This window comes from Prionailurus viverrinus, chromosome B4 (assembly GCF_022837055.1).
Source record: "Prionailurus viverrinus isolate Anna chromosome B4, UM_Priviv_1.0, whole genome shotgun sequence".
In the NCBI taxonomy this organism is placed as follows: domain Eukaryota; kingdom Metazoa; phylum Chordata; class Mammalia; order Carnivora; family Felidae; genus Prionailurus; species Prionailurus viverrinus.
The window spans coordinates 34157218-34175936 of record NC_062567.1 but is presented as its reverse complement, the minus strand read 5'-3'; the positions used below and the strand labels follow the sequence as shown (position 1 = coordinate 34175936).

At 45.8% G+C, this 18719-nt stretch overlaps 1 protein-coding gene across 1 annotated transcript in view; it reads left to right on the top strand.

Moving 5' to 3' along the window:
- B4GALNT3 (beta-1,4-N-acetyl-galactosaminyltransferase 3) overlaps positions 1-18719 on the top strand; it is a 100495-nt gene that overhangs the window by 62204 nt on the left and 19572 nt on the right. Inside the window, exons 2-3 of the mRNA XM_047866994.1 lie at positions 11958-12061; positions 13059-13136. Coding sequence (XP_047722950.1) covers positions 11958-12061; positions 13059-13136 — 182 coding nt within the window. The remainder of the gene's footprint in view (positions 1-11957; positions 12062-13058; positions 13137-18719) is intronic.

Below are 18719 nucleotides of genomic sequence, written 5' to 3'. Positions count from 1 at the left end.
CCACATAGGCAAGTGAACTAGGACAGGTGCTGGGTAAAGCCCTACTTTGGGCCCACTCAGAAGTTCTGCTTTTGCCCCTAACTTGTTGGCTGGGATTGCTCCAACCTGATTCCATCCACCCACCCACCCACCCTTCCTCCTCCTTCCACTCACTGTCCCCAGACTTCTTGTATTCTCTGTCAAACAAGAAGTTTGCCACCATGTTTCTACTGAGAAGATAGCAGCATGCCCCCCCCCCCCCCCTTGGCCTGTCTCTGGAAGAATGGACAAAGGTTTTAGCAGTTTAAAAGAGAGTGCCCTGGAGTGCCTGGGTGGCTCAGTCAGTTAAACGTCTGACTTAACTCAGGTCATGATTCCACGGTCGGTGGGTTTGAGCCCTGCGTTAGGCTCTGTACTGACAGCTCAGCCCAGAGCGTGCTTCAGATTCTATGTCTCTCTCTCTCTCTCTCTCTCTCTCTCTCTCTCTCTGCCCCTCCCCCACTCATACTCTGTCTCTCAAAAATGAATAAATGTTAAAAAAAATAAATAATAAATAAAAGACAGTGCCATATGAAAAGAAAAGAAAAGAAAGCAGGGACTCAGATACGTGTACATCCATTTTCATTGCAGTATTAGTCACAATAGCCAAAAGGTGGAAACAACCCAAATGTCCATTGACAAATGAATGGAAAAACAAAATGTCTGTACATTCAATGGAATATGGTTCACCCATAAAAAGGCCAGAAATTCTGTCATGTGTTGCAACATGGATGAACCTTGAAAACATTATGCTAAGTAAGCCAGACACAAAAGGCCAAATATATGATTCACTTACATGAGGTATCTAGCATAGTCAAATTCACAGAGACAGAAAGTAGAATGATGGTTGCCAGAGACTTGGGGGAGAGAGGAATGGGGAGTTAGTGTTTAAGGGGTACAGAGTTTCAGTCTGGAAAGAGCAAAAAATTTTGGAGTTGATGGTAGTGGTGGTGGTGGTGGTTGCATAACAATGTGAATGCACTTAATGCCCCTAAGCTATACACTTGAACATGGTTAAGATGGTAAATTTTATGTTAATTATGTTTTACCATACACACATGGAGATTTGGAAATTACATTTTTGAAAGAGAGAAAGAGGGCCTAGGAGAGAGCTTTCTTAGAGGTAGCTTTGGGTTCTTGACACATATGATGTTGTGAGTGCCCACAGGTGTTGAGACAGCCTTCGGCTGGTTCGCTTCTTGGAACATCAGGGCCAGTGTCTGTCAGTTCATTCAAGCCCTAGTCCAGAGTTGTGGCCAGAAGACACCTAATTAGTTCTGTGATGATCAACAGGCCAGGCCCCTCCTGTAGCCCTCGTCATTCATTCATTCATTCATTCATTCGTTCATTCCACAGGCATCAAGTGCCTGATCTCTACAATGGGAATATAAAATCAGGCCCAGGTAGTGTAACCCCTCTCTGAAGCTGGGAAACAGCTAATTTCAACTGATTTATACGGAGGGAGTATAATAATGAACAAGACCTAGTTCCTGCCAGCACAGTGCTAATTTTCAGCCCTTTCCTCAACTGGGCTCAGTCAGAGTGCTCCCTGTAGGCCACTGAATGCCAAGCAGCCACAGATGAGCACTGTGCTGTGGTGCACAGCCTTGAACAAGAATCAGAGGCCTAGGCTCTAGCTTGGCCTTAGCACTGGCTTCTGTTTGACATTACACAAATCTGTTAATCTGTCTGTGGTCTCTGTGGCCCCTCAGCAACATGAAGATGCCTCACGGGGTTGGGATAAAAGTAAGAACAAGACCAAGAGTGTGAAAGAGCTCTGATATATAACATTAGATGGGTTGGTGGGGGGTGAGGGGTGGGGGTGGGGGGAATGAATAGCTGACGCAGGGGTGGGGCAAACACACAATTCAGGCCTCTGCCGTTGGTCGGTCTAACCTGTGAGGTTCCTTGACAATGATGTTTTGTGGAAAGGAGGAAAGTAGGGTCCCCACATTCTTTTCTGGGAGAGCAGAGTTACCGTCACCCATGCCCTCTGTGTCCTATTCTTTGCCTCTTTTTCCCCAAACAGGTTACAACCAACCTCAGCTTGGCTTTAGTAAGTCACCTTCATCAGCCCTCCCAAATCCAGCAGCTGGCAGCCCTTCAGATCAGATAATGTATCTGATGCATTTTCAGGCCTGGTGCAGAAAACAGAAGGGGCTCAACAAGGTACATAAAAGAGTGTTATTATTATTATTATTATTTTAGGTTTATTTATTTATTTGAGAAAGACAGAGACAGTGCAAGTGGGAGAAGGGCAGAGAGAGAGGGAGACAGAGAATCCCAAGCAGGCTCCAAGCTGCCAGCACAGAGCCTGATGCGGGGCTCAAATTCACGAAAACTGTGATATCATGACCTGAGCCGAAACCAAGAGTCAGACGCTTAACCCACTGAGCCTCCTAACTGCCCACGGCTTCAACCTTCTTATCTGTAAAATGGGAATAATTAATACCTACCTCAAAGGATTGTTACGAAGGTGAAATAATGCATTTCAAGTGCTTAGCACACAGACTGGCCTGAACAAATGCATGGATGTTAGCTATTGTGGTTATCCTCTGTTAAATGCACAGGGTGTACTAACCTGTTCAGTGGGTGGAGTGGGTTAAGGCATGGAGGAGGGCTCTGTAAACAGTGTTATTCCCCTCCCAGCTCCCTTTTGGCATTTATGCAGCAATCTTCATAATTAACATCATTATTATCAAATATTCCCACTTCTCCCCTCTTGTCTCATTAGCTGGCTGGATGGGGCTTGCTCTTCTCTTTTTCAAAGCTCTTCTTCCCTCCCAGTCTTTCTTCCAGGCTTTGTTTTTTTCCTTCTGGTTTCTACTTTTTCTTTCTATAACACTTTCTGTGTGCCGGAAGGTCCTCCAAGACCTTTAACTACGGAAACCACCCCTCCCCTCAAGTAGGGATGGGGCCACCTCCACCCATTCAGAAAGGAGATCTTGGGATCTGGGATCTTGGGCCTCTACTGCTCCCCCCTCCCACCTGAAAAGAAGTAGAAGGAAGAGCTCGGCCTTTTGACTAGCTCCTGGGCTGTTGTCCTCACTGTTGGGGCTTCCATAGGCAATATCAGATCTTCAGGTGCATCGTGGGGATATTTCTGCTGAAACTACTCCATTGTCTTTTTACAGAACCAGGGTTTTCCTATACCTGTTCTGCTTCTCTTGAACTATTTGGGACCCTGACGGCCATTTCCCTTATCCCAGAATAGTTTGCAGAGCGTTTCGCCTGAGGTTTCTACAGGTCTGGAAAATCATCAAGCAACGTCATCTCATTCACATCCAGTTAGCCTAGCTGTCTAGTGTGGGTCTGTTTGCATAAAGCAAAACTGGCTTGTGCATGCCCTGCCTGTGCACACAGGTGTGAGCGCCAGGACACAGACCGAGTCCACAGACATGTTGGTCCTCATGTCTCAGTTTGTACCTTTCTTTTTTTTTCTCTTTTTAAAAAAAATATTTTATTTATTTTTTCCCCAGCCCCTAAAGATTTTATTAAAATTTTTAAAAAGTTTATTTATTTATTTAGAGAGAGAGCAGGGGAGGGGTAGAGAAAGAGAATCCAAAGCAGGTTTGTGCTGTCATTGTGGAGCTCAACACCGAGCTCAGTCTCACAAACTGAGATCACGACCTGAGCTGAAATCAAGAATCAGAGGCTTAACCCACTGAGCCACCCAGGTGCTCCTATAGATTTTATTTTTAAGTAATCTCTACACCCATCATGGGGCTGAAACTTACAACCCCAAGATCAAGAGTCACACACTCCACCAACCAAGCCACCCAGGTGCCCCTCAGTTTGTACCTGTCTATGTATTGCAGTAGTTAGCAGAGCTCTGAGTATATAACAAGTGCTCAATACACACCTGGTGATTTGTTTGTTCACTGATTCATTTATTCACTCTTTCCCAGCCTGCTAATTGCTTACTCTTGAGCACCACGAACTTCTGTGAAATGCAAGCTGGTGCAGCCTCTCTGGAAAACAGTATGGAGGTTCCTCAAAAAACTAAAAATAGAACTACCCTATGACTCAGCAATCGTACTACTAGGCATTTATCCACGGGATACAGGTGTGCTGTTTCGAAGGAACACATGCACCCCCATGTTTATAGCAGCACTATCCACAATAGCCAAAGTATGGAAAGAGCCCAAATATCCATCAATGAATGAATGGATAAAGAAGATGTGGTATATAAATATACAATGGAGTATTACTCGGCAATCAAAAAGAATGAAATCTTGCCATTTGCAACTGTGTGGATGGAACTGGAGGGTATTATGCTAAATGAAATTAGAGCACGACAAAAATCATATGACTTCACTCATATGAGGACTTTAAGAGACAAAACAGATGACCATAAGGGAAGGGAAACAAAAATAATATAAAAACAGGGAGGGGGACAAAACAGAAGAGACTCATAAATATGGAGAACAAACTGAGGGTTACGGGAGGGGTTGTGGGAGGGGGGATGGGCTAAATGGGTAAGGGGCACTAAGGAAATCATTGTTGCACTATATGCTAATTTAGATGTAAATTTAAAAAAATAAAAAATAAAATTAAAAAAACATAAAGTACAGAATCAGAAAAAAAATAAAAAGTTAAAAAAACAAAAATATAACATCAAAATTTTAAAAAATAAATAAATTGAAAAGAAAGGTTAAAAAGAAAGAAAGAAAGAAAGAAAGAAAGAAAGAAAGAAAGAAAAGAAAGAATCCAGGAAGGGAAAGGATTGTCCCACATTTTCCTCCACGTTCAGAAGCTTGTCTGTGTCCTCATCCAGAAAGACTGCAAATGACAAGCCTAGTGGCTTCTGTCGTGATCTGAGGGATCCTAAGACTACCTAAGTGGCCCTTGTGTAGGTACACCAGAGGGTGAAAACACCTCTTAAGTTGGCTTGGGCCAGTCTTAGAAGTCCTGGACCCTGTTACCTCTAGGTTTTCCTGAAACCATCCCATTTCATCAAGGGTCTTCAGTCAAAATTCCTCCTGGACGGAAATGTGTTTGTGGCTGTAATTGTCCTGTCGACACTGACTAGCAAATGGGGGCTTAAATGTTGTGGGGGTTTTTGTTTTTGTTTTGTAATAATGATGATGACGATATCCTAGAGGTGCCTTGGGACCTGGCCAAACCTTCTGGGGCCTCTACTGATCAAACCCATAGCTTGGGGAACGGAAAGTTATGGGCTGGGCTGTGTACAGACAGACTCTACATTCCCAGAGCAGCGGCAGCATAATAGAAAGGGCATTTGCCCTCTCTATCTCCTCTCCTCATCTACCCCCTTAGAGTTTTATGCTTGAATCTGGATGTTTGAGTGAACAGGAAGTACTGGCAGCAGAGCTGAAATATACAAGTACATATTTGGCACAGCTCTGATGCCTTCTTTTGCCCCCCCACTTTAGGTGGCACCCAACAGGGCAGTAGGTACAGTCCCTTGCATCTTGCTGGCAAGCCTCAACCTGCCAGCAGCCAAAACCATTACAGCAGCTCAGGTGCTAGCTTGGCAGGAAGCTTGGGAGCAGCTGGCTGTTCTGGTTCCTGAGCTCGGCTCTAAGCAGCAGCAGCTTGGCAGTGGGGGTACAGGGCAGTGGGGGAAGAGGCTCATCAGGCCCTACCTGTATCTATCTGCTCACCAAAGACGAGCTAGGGAGACACTGGGACCCCACCTCTCTCCTCTCCTCATTACCTGCCCCTCCCCAGCCCCACCACACACCTGTGCTGTGAGGGAGACTGAGACAGACTGAGCAAACCACTTGTAATCTTCCTCAGGGCCAACCCCTGCTTGCCGACACAAAGCTGGATTGTTTTTCCTCATGTTGGGAAGGAAGAAGCTCAGAAAACAGGAAGAGGGGAGCAGGCTTATGTACAGATACATCTATGTCCAATTCTCAGCTGTTTGGGGATATTTGGGTCTCCACACTCCCTCTTGCTTTTCTTTGGCTTATATGGAGAGGTGTTAGTGGCCAGGTTAGAAAGAGAAAGGAAATAGTCTGGGGAGCGGGGCTTGGCAGGTGGGGTGGTGAGGCAGAGATAATTAGGGAGGGGATAGTTTGGTGATTAAATGAGTGTCTGACACCAGGTGATAATGATGGTGGTGGAGGTGGATGGAAATTCTCAAGTGTATTCAATAGAGACTAGTGGAATTAAGGACACAGCCTTTTGTCCTCAGTTCAAATACTGGTCTCTTTCACTACCTTTGACTTTCAGCAAGATTTTTAACCTCTAAGCCTTGTTTTCCTGTAGGCTTGTATTAAATGCAATTTTCTATATTTCACTTAATATAAGTATATATATGTATATATGCCTCCCACACAAATGTTGACTGATAAGGTTACATTAATAATAAGTTCTCTTGCATTGGTGTCATGGGCTGGAAAGGAAAGATTAAGCCTCACAGCTCTGTCTCTGCCGCTGGAGCTTTGTGTTGGCCTTAGAGACTCCCTCCCAGGTGACAGTCCCTGGTTTCATCCCTGATTGTGCCACTGCAAGTTTCTGGTAGGGTCCAAGCCCTGCTGGCTTCTAGCCATAGCAGCTTTGTTCTGCTGAGGACATGTGACTGGCTCTCAAGTGTACTCCAAGGTCAGAGCTACAGTCTTGCTTTTTTTGTCCTAGGACTCAGTGCTGGTTGCTGGCATTTATGGAACTGTGCCCTGGGTGTCATGACCTCTTATTCCCTTGGCAACCTCTTGTTCTCTGGATTTCATCACCTTTTCTCTGCACAGACGCTGGGCATGTAAGCAAAGTTGCTGCATTCACCCTGGACCTTTGGGCCCTTTACATCTGGTGGAGCCTGTGGGACCAGCCCTCCTGGCTCTTCCTTCAGCTCCACCTTCCCACTGGCCTAGAGGGGGGTCAGTCTTCCCCTCTTAAAAAAGTGTTTTAGGGGCACCTGAGTGGCTCAGTCGGTTAAGCGTCCGACTTCGCTCAGGTCATGATCTCGCGGTTCGTGAGTTCAAGCCCCGCGTCGGGCTCTGTGCTGACAGCTCAGAGCCGGGAGCCTGCTTCGGATCCTGTGTCTCCCTCTCTCTCTACCCTCCTCCACTCACACTCTGTCTCTTTCTCTCAAAAATAAATAAACAAAAAAAACATGTTTTAGTTCAGCAAACATGCTAGCCCTTTTCGGCAGAGCCCTGCCCAAGGCTGGAAATGGAGCTTCAGAAATCCTATTTCCATTGACCCTGCCTCTTTTAGACATTTACTCTCAGCTCCGCCTCTCCTGTTGACACCCAGCCGACGCTCTCCATCTTAGTAAACAGCAACTCCGGCTTTCTAACTGTCCAGGTCCAAAAGCTTCAAATCATTCTTGATTCCTCACCTCATATCCAATCCATGAGCAAGGCCTGTCAGCGTGACTTTCAAAATCTATCCAAAATCTTCCTGAGCAGCGAGGGACTTCCTTTCTTCCTGGCGTAAATGTCCCTGTTGACCATATGACATATTGCCAAGAGAGGCCAGAGGTCAGGAGAAATGAATGCAAGTTTCAGATCTGCAACATCGTGATGGGTAGTAAAATAATAGGCTGCAACCTGTTCATTGCTTATTATGTTCCAAGTACTAAGTCCTTAAGGTGGATTATCTTATTCACTGTGTGACCATGGACTGATGACTTCACCTCTGTTTCTGTTGTTTCATCTCTAAAATGGAGAGGACAGCAGTCCATGGGGAAGCTGTGAGGATGCAGTGAAATAATATACGTGACAGTCTTTGAAAAAAGCAGCAAGGGATATATGTATCCCATATTTTTCTCAAAGAGCCAACATGATCATCTTCAGGCCTTTGAAGGGTTCACATTGCATAGAAGAGGGATGTTGGCAAAATTCCAGCTGATGGTGAATTTGATAGCCCAGCTTTGTGAGGGCAGAATGTGAGGCCCATGGTGGTGCTTTATCTGTCACCTGAGATCGGGGTGTCTGTCTCCTGGCACAAATGTGACACCTGCTGCAGGGGAAACAGGTCCTGGCAGCTGGCACTCTGGGAGGAGAGGTCTGGCCAGGAGCAGGAGGAGTTCACTTATCAGAAGGCAAGTGACAAGTGTCAATAGTTAAATCAGCACATTCTTTAGATCCAAGTTCCCCCCCAGGGGGCAAATCAATGTCTGGGTATCCACTAGCAGGGTTAATACAGAGGCAAAGGCATGGGAAAAGGGATTGCCAAATGGCCAGCACACAGCCCAATGCCTGCTATGCCCTTGGTGGATATTAATGGAGGGAAGGATGGGCAGTGGGCGGGGAACAGAAGGTAATACCCAGGAAACAGATGCAGTATTATCCATTGTTCCACTGCCACTGAGTTCCTGCTGGCCCACATCCTGCTTGCTTCTCTTACAAAATTGTCCAGGGCCTTGAACTTGTATATGACTTCCAGGTCCCAAACCCCAAACTCATTGAGGAAGGAATGCTTGTTGAGTACTTACAGTGTGTCAGATTACTTGCTCAAGCAGTCAGTCACCATTTATAATCAGTAGATAGACAATTGGGTCTGACCCCGAAGACTTGCTTCTCTTTCTCCTATACTCTGAAGTCAGCAAAGGGAATTTTCTATTCCTGAGCTTACTAAAGCTTGGGCTGTTGACTGCCCCATCTCTAAGTATCTCAAAGCCATCCCAACACCTGTGACCAGGGGCAGGGCCTGGTTGGGTTTAACCTTACTGATCCATCCCCTTTCCCACAGTGGATTTGTCCTTGCTCACTGAGAGGACCACCTCTTACCTTCTTTTACAGAGACATAGAGCCAGACACTAAAGGTGATAAAGGCAGTTTTTATTCAGTACATCACAATATAGGAAAGAGACCTCAGGAGAGAACTGAACTCAATTCCCAATACGGCAAAGGCAGCGGGAGGTTTATAGCCAGCATGCAGAGTGAGGGCGGCAGGAGATGGAAAATTACTAAGGGGGAGACATCAGGGTAGGGGGGTTCTTGCTAAAGGCAGGCTATAAGGATATATATCCCTTATATATCAGGGATCGGAGATGAGGAATTGATCAGTTATCAAGGATAATCAGATATCAAAGGTGGGGGAACTCCTGATAAAAAGACTTAATGGGATTCTTGGGGCGCCTGGGTGGCTCAGTCGGTTAAGCGTCTGACTCGATTTCAGCTCAGGTCATGATCTCACAGTCATGAGAGTGAGCCCCAAGTTCAGCTCTGAGCTGGGCATGGAGCCTGCTTGGGATTCTCTCTGTCTCTCTGCCCCTCCCCCGCTCTTGTGTACCCTCTCTTTCTCTCTCTCTCTCTCTCAAAAACAACAACAAAAGACTTCACAGGATTCTTCCTAAACACTGGACTGGGCCAGCAAGGACAGGGCCCAAGGAAGAGGCCTACTCAAAAGGAGGGCTCAGAGGAGCCTGTCCAAAATTTGGTCAAGGAATCTTCATTGCTTCCCAGCAAATGCCAGGACAGGGCATTCTGAAGACCCACAATGATAGTTCACTGATTTCAGGTTAAGTTGTCTCACCTTTGGTGTGACTTCCAAGAGTCAGAGAATTTTCTGGAACTGAAAACTAGTCTGAGAAAGGATGTGCATTTGAGACATACTGTAACTCACATCACTAGGGGAAGTACTGTTTTTATTAGTATTTCCTCACAACTTTGTCCAGAGGTAGATGGCTTTTCATTCTAAGAACAAAGTCAAGGAAGAGATGACCCAATCATTCAAAGGCAGAAGCAAGGACTGCCCACCCCTCCCCACAGTGTGACTCACTCCCCACCCAGGCACTGAAGCTCCCCAGCCACCAGCCAGCCACTCCTTGGGCTTGGCAAGGGATCGGGCTCTTAGATTAGTTGTGTCTGAGTTGGGATTAACAGATGAACAAACAGCTCTCTCCTGAGCTCATCCAGAAATCTAGGGTGTAGGTCTGGGAGCATTCTTTCTCTTCCTCCCTCCCATAGCCTCACCTCACTTCACTGGCCCCAGAATCCTGCTTCCTCAGAACATCCCCCTGCACTGAACTAGTCTGACCTGTTCCTGACTGCCAGCTGGCCAACCATGGAAACAGGAGAGACCTTGATGGCAGAGGGATAAACCTGCAGAAGTCCCCATAAACATAACATGAGCAGAGGTTTAACGTCTGTGCAGAAACCCCGAGACATAGATCCCCAGCTGAGGCCTCTGCCCCTGGGACTCTTTCAATGTCTGTGCCAAAAATGCCCACAGGAGAAAATGCTGGCTTTTGAGACAGGGAGGCTCTGTGTTCTGATCCTGGCTTCAAAACAACTAATTCTGGGGGCCTCCCAGGTGGCTCAGTCAGTTAAGCGTCTGACTTTAGTTAAGGTCATGTCATGATCTCATGGTTTTGTGGGTTTGAGCCCCGCATTAGGCTCTGCACTGACAGTACAAAGTCTGCTTGGGATTCTCTCTCTCTCTCTGCCGGTTCCCAACTCTCGGTGTCTGTCTTCTTCAAAATTAACTAATTAAAAACAAAAACTAACTCTGTGACTTTAAGCTCTGAGCTGCTCTTCCCCATCTGTAAAATGGAGGTAATCAGACCTGGCATATCTCACAAGATCCCAAAGGGCCACACCAAACATAACTATAAGAAAAGCATCCCCCCACCCACCGCAATCTCCCTGCTAGAGTCAATTACATAAACACTTATGCAAAATGTTGATGTCCACCTTCTGCCTGCGCCACATTCATAGACTCTGCTCTTTTCTCTCTGTCTGGTTTGCTGTATCTCTACTGGTGCTCACATAGGGGTTCCTATGACACTTCTGCTTTGGGCCAGCTATTGGCTCCCAGGGGTCAGGGACCATGAGTCTAACTTCTTTTGTGCAGCACCCACTGCAGTGTCTGGGAGCATCTTGATAGAGCTATTAGAGAGAGAGTAGTAGCCCACTGGGAATCTGAACGCTTGAGTTCCAGGCTTAGCCTTGTTGCTATTTGGTGAGTGAGCCTAGAGAAGTCATTTGACCAGCTGGGGTCCCATTTTTCTCATCTGAAATGATGACCAGATGATCTTGAAAGCCTCTGCTAGCTCTTAATAGTCTATGATTTGGGTTCATGGCCAGCAGTGATTTGGTTTCACATATTCAGAGTCTGATAGTCATGCTCAAGTGGTCTTTGTGTCACATGGGGAGGCTCTGACCCCCCCAGTGCTGATCCATTGAACCCTGATTCTTCTATACCCTCTCCCTCAGCACAGCTCTTTGCTCCTTGACTCCTTGCTTGCACCCCCAAAAGTGTCCTGTTCCCCCTCATTCTTACCCAGTTTGGCTTTTAGCCTTCCCAGATGTGTGTTAGCCAACCCGTTGCAGATTCTTCGGGGTGTAGACATCAGCTTCCAGATAAACACAGGAGTAGTGAGGCCTCTAATCTTCTCTCTTGAGCATTTTATAAATTCGTTTGACATGTACCAAGTCCTGGCCCACCCTTTCCTGCCTTCCCACCTCTGGTTCCATCTAGCAGCTCATTGATAATGATGGGCCAGGGGGAGGGCCTCCCCACCAACTAGACAGAACTGCTGTCTCCCTGGGCTTAGAGGAAAGAAAGGGACTGAGCTAGAAAGGGAACCCATGCAGGAGCAAGCTTATTTCCACTACCTTTCACAACCATTTTCCCACAGCGGCCTTTGGGAGAAATTGGCCTCAAGAGGCAACTGGGGAAGAGGCAACCTGTAGCGCTGGACAAACTGCATGGACAAATGGACAGTGTTCCATTTTCACCTGGCCTGGCTCCTTCTCTGATTATGGAAGACAGCAAATTTTAATGCAATAGGAGCTCATTTCCTCTCCCTCTGCCCTATTGACCTTGGCCAAGGTTGTAACTATCTCCTGACCCCTGACCCCCATCCCCTGCCGCAGCCTCCACTCCATGCCCACCACATGAAGAGGTGTGAGGACCAGCAGAAGGGAAGAAGCTTACCTCTTTTATTCCCCCAAATCTTACAGACCTATGAGGTCTTCAAGTTATGTTGACCTTGCTTCTCTCTTCTTTCCCTTCCATAGGATACGGCAGCTGGAGAGAACTGGCCAAGGCTCTGGCCAACAGGAACATTCCAGCTGTGGATCCAAATCTCCAGTTTTATCATCCCCAGAGGCTGGGCTTCAAGGTATGTGGTGGGGCAGCCCATTTTCCCCACTAGTACATTAACATGAGTTCTCAGCTGTCCCTGCCCTTATAGCCTTAAGGGAAACCTCCACTTTTTGGTGATAAGAGGCCAAGGAGAGGAGTTCCTGGAATTGTAGTCTCACATCACAGGATCGTGTTAGCTGGGTGGGTAGAGATGTCCATCCTACCCTCCTCAGAGCCTTCCTCTCCCGGCTCAAGATACCCAGAATTGAACCGCTCCAGGCATGTGGCCTTTGTCTCCAATAGTGGCAGAGGGCTTAAGGCAGAACCAGCATGTCCTGCCACTCACTGGCATGAGAACTAGGCTGGGGCCTTAGTGACGGTCCCAGACACTCACTGCTAAGAGTCAGAGATGGTGAGGTAGACATATACAGCTGCAAATGGCCAGGGGACAGATGTGTAATGGAGCATTTTTTCTATAGTGTTTCTCAGGGCAGTAATCCTTAGGGAGGCAGGAGTAGCTCTGGGTGGAATTAGGGAAACTGGGGTCTAATTCAGTCTGGAATTCTAAGGTTAGACCTCTGAGCCTAGAAAAGACATGGATCTCTAAGGCTGGACCAGTACCAGACTGAAACCGTGCACCTGCACAGTGGGTAGGGAAGGGCTGGGTTACCCCCAACAGACTTCTACTTGTTAGGACAAATGAGTGACAGACCTGGGCAGAGTCCTGGGGGTGTGGAGAGGAAGACAGAGGTAAGTTCCTGCCCTCAAGAGACTGATCTAGTTAGAAATTTTTTATTCCTTATGGGAAGACAGAACATTCAAGAAAATAAAAGAACCTTAGGAGACCAAAGAAGTCTATTTCTGAGAGATATAGTGTGAATAATAAATGGGAGTGTCCCTTATGTTGATAAGCTTCCTAGGAACAGAGACTGTGTCTCCTGGCCCTCTATTTCCCCCTACGCACTTTCAAGGGGCCCCAAATCCCGTTCTTGCCCTACTATTCCCACCAAATTCATTCTTCACTCTTCTGCCAGGACCAAGACTCTGAGCGAGGTGGGAGCGCTAACAGCAGCTACCTGAAGTGGAATAAGCCCGTCCCCTGGCTCTCAGAGGTAAGGGACTCTTTACTGTTCCTGCTCTTGGAGATGGTCAAAAAGTAGTTTTCAATAGGTAATTCCAGCAGAGACCATAGAAAATTTTCTTCTAGTGGTTATTATGAACAATTTTCCTCTAATTTGGACAAAAAAGGGGGGGGAGCTCTAGTCTCTTTAGTGTTCTTCCTTTAGAGAAGAACATTTGCTTTGAGCCTACTACGTGCTGGTTTTTGCATATCATCGCACATCAGCTTTATAACCCTGTAAGTAGTATCACTATCCTCACTTTACAGGTGAGAAAAACAAGCCTCAGGAAAGCTACATGGCTTTCACACCCACATCAGTCTTAAATATAGGCTCTCAAACTGTCTTTCTTAGACTAGCAAGTCCTATTAGATATTCCAGGAAGGAAGGAGTCCATTGTTAAATAAGGCTCAAAAACTATATGCTACATCCACTTCTTGGAAATCACATTAGCACATGAAAGGTTCTGAGAAGTTCCCAGTGATCTGTTTAACTTGGTTTAGCTCAGCAGGTACCAAATTTATTTGTCTCCTGACTTGTTTTTTCCCATGAAGCATGTCTTAATATTCTATGAAACTAGTGTTCTAAGGATCATACTCTAGAAAACTCTGCTTCAGAAAACTTTTTTTTTTTTATTGAGAGAGAGAGAGAGAAAGCACGAGAGGGAGAGGGGCAGAGAGAGAATCTTAAGGAGGTAGGGTTCAATCTCAACACTGAGATCATGAGCTGAGCTGAATCCAAGAGTTGGATGCTTAACCAACTGAGGCACCCAGGTGCCCCTAGAAAACTTCTAGGAAGCATTTAAATGTGTAAATGAGTTGTCAGGATACCTTACACTTATATAGGATCTGACAGGGTTGGTTTTTTTTTTTTTTTTTTTTGTAAATAAACTGAGGCTCAGTGAAGTTAATTAACATGCTCAAGACTACCTTAAGAAAATGCTTATGCCAAGACTCCATGGTAACATGGTGCTTTGGGGCTTCGTATTTTGCAACTTGCCCATAACCCAGTGCCTTTTAGTCCTGAGACCCACGGACATGGGTTACTTTTCTTGGCTGGGTGGTATTGGCCAGCCCATTGTCTTTATCCATACCTATCACAGATTGATCTCTTCAGTCTGGGTGATTTTATTTATAATCCACCTATTTGCTGTGGGGCAGGAGTGAAGGAGGCAGTATCATGCTAAATGTGATGTTAGGTTTTCCATGCCGTGAAATCACCTCTGTTTAAAGCCCTGAGAGAGGATGGATTACAAAACTGGCACACCTATACTGGGTGACGTCATCAGGTGATTATGCCCTGCCCCACTTGGAGATAGTACTTTGAAAAGAGAGGCCCTTAAAGAGCATTGATCCAATGATCCAGCCTTCAATCCTTTGAGGACAGTTAGGATCATTTTTCTTAATGAACCAATTATTTTTTTTAATTTTTTATAAGTGTTTATTTATTTTTTGAGAGAGAGAGAAAGAGAGAGCACGAGTGGGAGAGGAGCAGAGAGAGGAGACACAGAAACTGAAGCAGACTCCAGGCTCTGAGCTGTCAGCACAGAGCCTGACACGGGGCTCAAACTCATGAACCATGAGACCATGACCTGAGCCAAAGTTGGACACTTAACTGACTGAGCCACCCAGGCACCCCAATGAACCAATTATTTTGAAAGATTATGACTATATAACATTCTGCATTTTGTTTTACATGTTTGTTTGTTTGTTTGTTTATTTGAGAGAGACAGAGCAGGCAAGTGGGGGGAGGGGCAGAGAGAGAGAACCCCAAGCAGGCTCCATGCTGTCAGTGCAGAGCCTGACTCGGGTTTGATCCCACAAACCATGAGACCATGACTTGAGCCAAAATCAAGAGTCAGAGGCTTAACCAACTGAGCCACCCAAGCACCCCAACATAGATTCTGCATATTTTTTAATTTTCTTTTTTTTTTAAGCTTTCTTTTTTTTTTTTTTTAAATTTATTTTGAGAGTGACAAAAAAGCAGGGAGGGGTAGAGAGAACCCCAAGCAGGCTCCTTGCTGCCAACACAGCTCAACACAGGCTTGAACCCATGAAGCCATGAGATCATGATCTGCACTGAAACCAAGAGTTGGACACTTAACCAAGTGAGCCATCCAGGTGCCCCACATTCTGCATTTATGAATTATTAATGTCCCCAGTTTTTTTGGCCAATCAAGGATGGAGATATACATATATATATATGTGTGTGTGTGTGTGTATATATATATATATATATATACATATATCTATATGTGAAATTAAAACAGTGAACAAATAGTAAATAGTGATTAAAATAGGATTAACTTTTTATTTAATTTTTAAAATTTATTTATTTATTCTTATTTTTTCAACGTTTATTTTTATTTTTGGGACAGAGAGAAACAGAGCATGAACGGGGGAGGGGCAGAGAGAGAGGGAGACACAGAATCGGAAACAGGCTCCAGGCTCTGAGCCATCAGCCCAGAGCCTGATGCGGGGCTCGAACTCCTGGACCGCGAGATCGTGACCTGGCTGAAGTCGGATGCTTAACCTACTGCGCCACCCAGGCGTCCCATACTCTTATTTTAAAGAGAGATTGAGCATGAGCAGGAAAGAGGGGCACAGAGAGAGACAGTGAATCTCAAGCAGGCTCCACACTCAGTGCAGAGCCTGATGTGGGGCTTGATCCCATGACCCTGGGACCATGACCTGAGCCAAAATCAAAAGCTAGACGCCCAACTGACTAAGCCACCCAGGTGCCCCTAGGATTAACTTTTTAAAGAAACAGTTGATCTTTTACTAAGTGTATGGCCTTTTGGTGGTAAATGCCAGAGGTCCATGGACTTTTTTTTTTTTTAATATTAAAAGTAGCTTTACCAAAACAAAAAATTACCTTGCAAAATCCTCATTACAGTTTTCATGAATTTTCAGGGAATCACTGATCCAATCATCTTATTTTACCAACGAGGAAAACAAGGCCTTTGTTAAAAGGTTAAACAACTAGGACGCCTGGGTAGCTCAGTTAGTTAAGCATCCAACTCTTGATTTGCACTTAGGCCATGATCTTATGGTTCATGGGTTCGAGCCCCACTTTGGGCCCTGTGCTGGCAGTGTGGAGCCTGCTGGGGATTCTCTCTCTCCCTCTCTCTCTGCCCCTCCCCCGCTCACACTCACATGCGTGCTTGTGTGTTCTCTCTGTCAAAATAAATAAATTTTTTTTTTTTTTTAATTTTTTTTAACGTTTATTTTTGAGACAGAGAGAGACAGAGCATGAACAGGGGAGGGTCAGAGAGAGGGAGACACAGAATCTGAAACAGGCTCCAGGCTCTGAGCTGTCAGCACAGAGCCCGACGCGGGGCTCGAACTCACGGACCGCGAGATCATGACCTGAGCCGAAGTCGGACGCTTAACCGACCGAGCCACCCAGGCGCCCCAAAAATAAATAAATTTTAAAAAGAATCCTCAAAAAAAAAAAAAGGGTTAAGTAACTGGGGCACCTGGGTAAATCAGTTGGTTAAGCCATCCAACTCTTGATTTCTGCTCAGGGCATGATCTCACAGTTGTGGGATCGAGCCCCACATCAGGTTCCATGCTGAGCTTGGAGCATGCTTAATATTCCCTCTCACTCTCCCTCTGCCCCTACCCCCAGCTCACACTTGCTCTTGCTTTCTCTCAAAAAAAGAAAAGGTTCAACAACTAACATCTGCAGTTAGTCACACAGCTGCACGGTGGTTCCAGCTCTTTTCCAGTTCACCACAGGGACTTCTTTGTTACCATCTCCTTTCCTGTCACCTGCCTTTTGACATACGGTTTCAGCAGGAAATGCTCAGGTTAATGATAATATATGTCATAGCTGTCATGAGCTGTCAGGTTGTACTATTATCCGCCTTTTGCAAGTAATGACTCAGAGAGGGGTTAACTCACTCACTTACTCAACGTGGCATCGCTAGGACACAGCCCTGCTCGGAAGGTGAGCAAGGACAGAGTATAACAAGGCTGACGGTGGTCTCTGTCTCCCCACCCCCATCTTTAGCCAGCAGCACAGGGTCTCTGAGGCCAGAAGTCACTTTTGAAAGCAGAGCAGCCTTAGACATTCTATTTGGTGTGTGTCAGAGAGAACGTCAGAGTGGCCGGTGTGGGGCTGGGCTTCACGGGGTAACTGCCCTCAAAAACTTATTCATGTCAACCTGAATCCTAAGACTAGTTAACAAACCCCACTAATGAACAAACCTCAATGCCAATTTATTCATTTACATCAGTAGATGGTTCCATTGATCAAAACACTGTCTGATACTTAAGATGCTCCATCTGGTAAACCAAAATAGTTACAAGAAAGAAATTTGGTGAATACAAAATAAGATCAAAGGAAGTCAGTGTTTTTCCTGGGGTCATGCCATGCTGGCTTTGGTGAGGTGGTGTCTCTTGAGGAGAGGGCAGAGAGCCAGAATCCTCTTCTCAGGCTTACTTTTATTGTTTTTGTAAGTTTTATTGACATACAAATTAAATACCATGTAATTCACCCATTTGCAGTGTGTAATTCAATAGATTTTAGTATATTCATAGAGTGCATCACTATGCATCGTCCATCACTATCAATTTAGAGCATTTTCATTACCACAGAAAGAAACTCCATACCCGTTAACCATCACCCCTCACCACCCTCACCCCATCCAGAACTAGGTGAACAAGAATTTACTTTCTGTCTCTCTACATTTGCCTGTTCTGGACATTTCATATACATGGAATCATGTGATGTGACCATTTATGTCTGGCTTCTTTTACTTGGCGTGACGTTTTCAAGCTCATCTGTGCTGTAGCATGTATCAGTACTTCATTTCTTTTTATTGCTGAATATTATTGCATTGTGTCTGTATCACATTTTATTTCTCCATTTCGAGTGTACATCCATGATCAGCTCCTGCCTCGCCTGGCGGTAGAGGTGACCACTCCTGCCTTCGTGCCATGTGCCTCTGACACCTCTGTAATAGCTAGCCCCTGACACAGGTGACACCATTTGTTAACACATCTCTCTCCTTGGAGGACCACATCTCTTTTCATCTCTAACTGCTGCAAAGCAGCCATTCACTGCTTACAGAATAAATGAGGGAGCATATGGTTCTGGGCTTAGCTTCTCCAAGCAGTTGTTCATTCAAATAGTTAAGATGTTCTGGGAACACTCAGGAGGGAAGCTATTAACTCTGCCTCAAAAAGTCAGAGAAGGATGAGCCAGAGTTTGCCAGGTGGGGGAGATAGGAAAAGGCCTTCCAACCAGGAAATAGTATTTGTAAAGACATGGAGAGGTGAAGGGGCATGGCAGAGACGGGCAGTTGGGTGTGGGTGGAAGTAGGTGTGTGACAGGGAGTGGCATGAGGTGAGGCTGGGAAGATAGGTCAATGGGAAAGATCTCGCATGCCAGGGTGAGGTTCTGTTCTGGAGCCTTTTGGGAGCCTTCTGAGGTTTGAAGCACTGGAGTGACATGATCAGATCTGTGCTCTAGAAAGACAGTCATGCAGGCAGTGTGCAGAATCAGAGGGAGAGAAGCTTCCATCCCATTAGGAGGCTCTGCTGCAGGCCTGGCAAGCCCAGTGAGGCCTGG